The sequence below is a fragment of the Pongo pygmaeus genome, chromosome 12 (genome assembly GCF_028885625.2).
Source record: "Pongo pygmaeus isolate AG05252 chromosome 12, NHGRI_mPonPyg2-v2.0_pri, whole genome shotgun sequence".
Lineage (NCBI taxonomy): Eukaryota > Metazoa > Chordata > Mammalia > Primates > Hominidae > Pongo > Pongo pygmaeus.
The window spans coordinates 126721197-126725765 of NC_072385.2; the positions used below are offsets into that span (position 1 = coordinate 126721197).

General features: G+C 42.3%; 1 protein-coding gene across 1 annotated transcript; it reads left to right on the forward strand.

Annotated features, from left to right (window-relative positions):
• The first annotated feature begins 3723 nt into the window (after positions 1-3723).
• On the forward strand, positions 3724-4140 carry LOC129030041 (cyclin-dependent kinase 2-associated protein 1-like). Its single transcript, XM_054474811.2, has one exon. The coding sequence runs from the start codon at positions 3766-3768 to the stop codon at positions 4045-4047; it is 282 nt and encodes a 93-aa protein (XP_054330786.1). The 5' UTR covers positions 3724-3765; the 3' UTR covers positions 4048-4140.
• Positions 4141-4569: the final 429 nt, after the last annotated feature.

Genomic DNA, 4569 nt, shown 5'->3' on the forward strand with positions numbered 1-4569 from the left:
AACATCCCCTGTTCTCTTAGTACTTTCTGTCCTATTGGCATCACCTCTCCTATTAGTATTAGAATGTCCTGTTGACATTCTCTGTCCTGTTAGTATTCCTTCTTCTATTGGCATCCTCTGTGTATTTTTCTGTTGTTGCATTGCTATAAAGAAATACCCAAGACCGGGTAATTTATAAAGGAAAGAGGTTTAATTTGCTCATGGTGTGCAGGCTGTACAGGAAACATAGCAGCATTTGCTTCCAAGGAGTCTTCAGGAAGCTTACAATCATGGTGGAGGGTGAACAGGGAAAAGGCACCTCACACAGCAAAAGCAGGAGCAAGAGAGCTAGGGGGAAGTGCCACACACTTTTAAATGACCAGGTCTCAGGAGAACTCAATCAGTATCATGAGGACAGTACCTAGGGGGATGTTGTAAACCACTCATGAGAAATCTGCCTCCAGGATCCAATCACCTCCCACCACGCCCCACCTCCAACATCGGGGATTGTATTTCAATATGAGACCCTGTCCTATTGATATCTTCTGTTCTATGGGTATCCTCTGTCCTATTAGTATTTTCTGTTCCATTGGCATCCCCTGTTCTATTAATATTTCCTGTTTTCTATTAGCATCCCCCAGCACCTTATTTCCTACTATGGAAGTTCAAGAATCCACAGCTCAGCCAGTCACTAGCTCTTAGCAATTTCAATACTGAGAAGGGGACAAACAGAAAACAATCTTTGGACTTCAAGCCTCTTGATTTAGCAGTGCAGCCGTCAGCACATCTTTGTCCACTTTCTGTTCCTAGTCTTTGAAAACTCCCTGGATTCTTTTCTTTCTTCCAAGCTTGGTCCCCCAGCCACACACTGAAACTGAGATCCCACTAATATATTTCCAATAAATTCTCTTTTCATTGAGCCACTATAATACATTAGTGTTGTTTGTAACTAAGAACCTGAATTGAAACAAGCTGCTTTTATCATCCCCATTATAGAAAGAGAAACTGAGATTCAGAAATATTCTTGCTCACTGTCACACTAGTACTAGTAAGCTAGTCTTCTAGTAAGCTATAGAACTGACCAGAATCCATGGTTTTCCTGCTTACTGTCTTCTAGTAAGGTGTAAAACTGACCAGAATCTTTGGTTTTCCTTCTGTATCCAGTGAAGTTTTACCCTTTAATGAATAATTATGTAAACTCTCCTGTCTCATCAAAGCTAAAGGAAAATTTCTAGCATAGCATGAGACCCACTTTATTTGAGAAGGCTCAGTTTCTGTGCCTTCTCTTTTCTGAGGTTTCTGCCAAAATAGGCCACAGCTAGTGGCTCCCTGATGTATGTTTCCATAATAATTTCTCCCATATATATAATTTCATATATAACATTTTATATATATAATTTCATATATAACATTATATAATTTCATATATAACATTATATATATGTGTATATATATATAAACATACTTTGCCCTATATATTTATCATAAGAATCACATACATCTTAAAGGGATATACAATTTTTAATATAGCTCATTGAAATATAAACTTCTCTGGAGGAGACGCACTCATTTCTTACTATCCTGTCTTCTATATCATGGGCACTCAATTGTGTTTGTTGGGTAAATAAGTGAGTAAATGAGCAAAAGCATGTGGAAGAATAAACTGTCAGAAATCTCAAGGAGATTTTCTGAAGCATTAGGGTTCTAGAAAAGCGGAATCAAGCATAACCTTTTTCACAACCTAGCATCAGCCTCTCATCAAGAGCCAGAAATTCCGCTGCAGCATTCATAACTGGAAGAAGCTAATGTCATGTCCATGGGAGTCTAAGGCTTTGTCAGCAGCTGTTCTGCTCAGAGGTTATAGAAGAAGAAATGTGAAGCCTATGAAGGAGTTGTCTCAACCCTGTCTTACAGCTAAAGATGCTGTGAGGCCTAACTACCCAGAATTTTTTCTTCTGTGAGTCTCCTAGGGGGTTCTGATCTGTGGGACACTTTCTGAGACTGAACTCATCTCCAGAAGGCCTTATTAATATGAAAATCTCTTCCTTGGCAGGATGATCAATGCATCCATGCAGGCAGGGATGGCAGCCTTGGGTCATCAAATAGAGGCTGAGGAGCTGCAGGAGAGAGCAAGATGTACTGCTATGTGCATGAGGCCGATCCACAAAGGCAACAACAGGGATCGAGAGCAATGGGCAGCAGGGATGGGGATGAAGACAAGCAAAAGGAAGAGCAGAGCTGTGAGGGAGGGGCACAGACAGGGTGAGGCACATAGAAAATAGCACAAGAGATGCTGCAGATGATGAGATGCTGAAGAGTTTTGCCTAGGAGAGGTGTGATAGGTTTCCCTGGCTTTTCTGAAATAGTCCACAGAGGTCTGTGTCCTAGAAATTAATTCAAAAATGAACTCTTCTCAGGTGCCAAGCTGGATCCATGGGGGGAGAATTTATTTTTCAGGGTAGTCAGTTCAGAGTCCACATGGGAGACAAAAAAATCTTTACAAGCTTGTGTGAGATAATAAAACACATAGAATATTAACTTATTTCAGCAGCACAGCTGTTCAGGAAAGGCTATAAGTATCATCAGCTAGTCATGAAGTCATGAGTGTCCATTCTTACCTCCTGTACTCTGCTGAGTTTCTTTATATATTCTTTATACATATATATAGTTATACATGGTGACTTGGCTAGCAGGAGATTGCGCTCACAGTCTGGATTAGGCAGGCTTTCAGCAGACAATCTATCAGCCATCTACGAAAGCACTGTGTAGAAACAGTTTTCACATCCTAGCTTACAGCTGAGTTTTGAACATTTAAACATTTTGAGAAGTTTGTCTGTTCCTATGTGTATGTTTGTGTAATTACATGAGTTCCTTTCATCAAATTTTATCTATGAAACCAGCAAGACCATCAGGTTGGAGCCCAAGTACTAACCAGGTTACTGAAGCTAAAAGATGCTCATATAATTCCTGTGATTGTGTTTCATGAAGGCAGAGGAAGAAAACAATCCCTCACTCCTCCTTAGGGCCCTCTGTGCTGTGGACAGCTGGAGGCATGATTGATCAGCAAGTTTTCAACACAGCAGGAGATACATGGAAGAACTATGAGATATCTGAGAAGCTCTAAAGACCAGAAGCATATATTTGGCTATTCATAACCCTTTGGAGAAACAAAATGTGTATCACTTGCCCCAGTGAAAAAGAATAAACCATGAGGATTTTAGGACTTTTCAGGGTGAGCTAGAGATGTTATGGCTTCAAAGACCAGGAAGTGCATTCAGATCTTCACATTCTCTAGGGTAGAATCAATTGTGTGGATTGCTGCTGAGATTGCCAAGTGGCACTAAGCACAGCATTGCAGGTGAGCCTGATAAATCCTGTTAAGTTCTCAATGCAGCTACTGCCCACCTGTTATGTGGGGTGATTTTTCATGGGCTGGAGATATATATCAGGATGCAAGGTGTTCAATTTGGGCCAGCTGTGTTCATAACCAGACAGCCAGCACTGTGATGAATGCTCCCAGAAGGAAACCAAAGAAGCTACTGTGATGGAGGACAGAGAACACGAAGCACTGTGCAGAAAATATAGGAAAAGGGAGGCTTAACCCAAGGGCCCTCACTTAGTAATTGGTGAGTTTCGCCAAGGTTATGCTCTGTGATTCTTCTGGTGAATGCGCCACTGAAGTACACGGTCCCTTAAGAAAGTGCGTGAGGTTCCCGCACATGCCCACCTGCCGCCGCCCTCAACGCTGTCTGGGAATGTGGGAATGTCCACTGGCCTTCCAGCAGCATGGCGACGTCTTCACAGTACCGCCGGCTGCTCAGTGAGTACGGGTCACCGTCCCTAGGCTACACCCAGGGAACTGGGAACAGCCAGGTGCCCCAAAGCAAATACGCGGAGCTGCTGGCCATCATCGAAGAGCTGGGGAAGGAGATCAGAACCACGTACGCGGGGAGCGAGAGCACCATGGAGAGGCTGCAGCGCGGCATGATCCACGCTGGAGGACTGGGTCCGGAGTGCTTGGCAGAAACGGAACGGAATGCCAGATCCTGGCTGCCTTGTTGGTTTTGAAGGATTTCCATCTTTCTACAAGATGAGAAGTCACAGTTCATCTCTCCTATTCAGATGAAACCCTTGTTTTCAAAATGGTTACAGTTTGGTTTTTCCTCCTGTGGTTCACGTGGCTCTGAACCTGCGGCGTCAAAGATTGAGAAAATATTTTGCAGCTAGTTAGGATTTGCATTTCAAATAGTTAGGAACTGCTCAGGTTTTTTGTTTGTTTGTTTGTTGTTTTTAAGCATTGACTTAAAAGATGCACCTAAAGTTATCTTACAGCAGACTGTAGTTTGCCTCCAAAACACCGTTGTCTCTTAAATCTTCTCTTTTGAATACATTTGATACACACGGTGTTCTTTGTTCCTTTTCATAAGCTAATACCGCTCTAGGGATTTTGTTTTTAAGGCATATTGACAGCATGCTTTACTTAGTAGCCGGTTCCCGTTTCCCATTTGCCATCCACAGTGTAGATGCTGCTTAATGTAACTTCTTTTTTGCTTATGCATTTGCATGACTATTAGTGCTTCAAAGTCAATT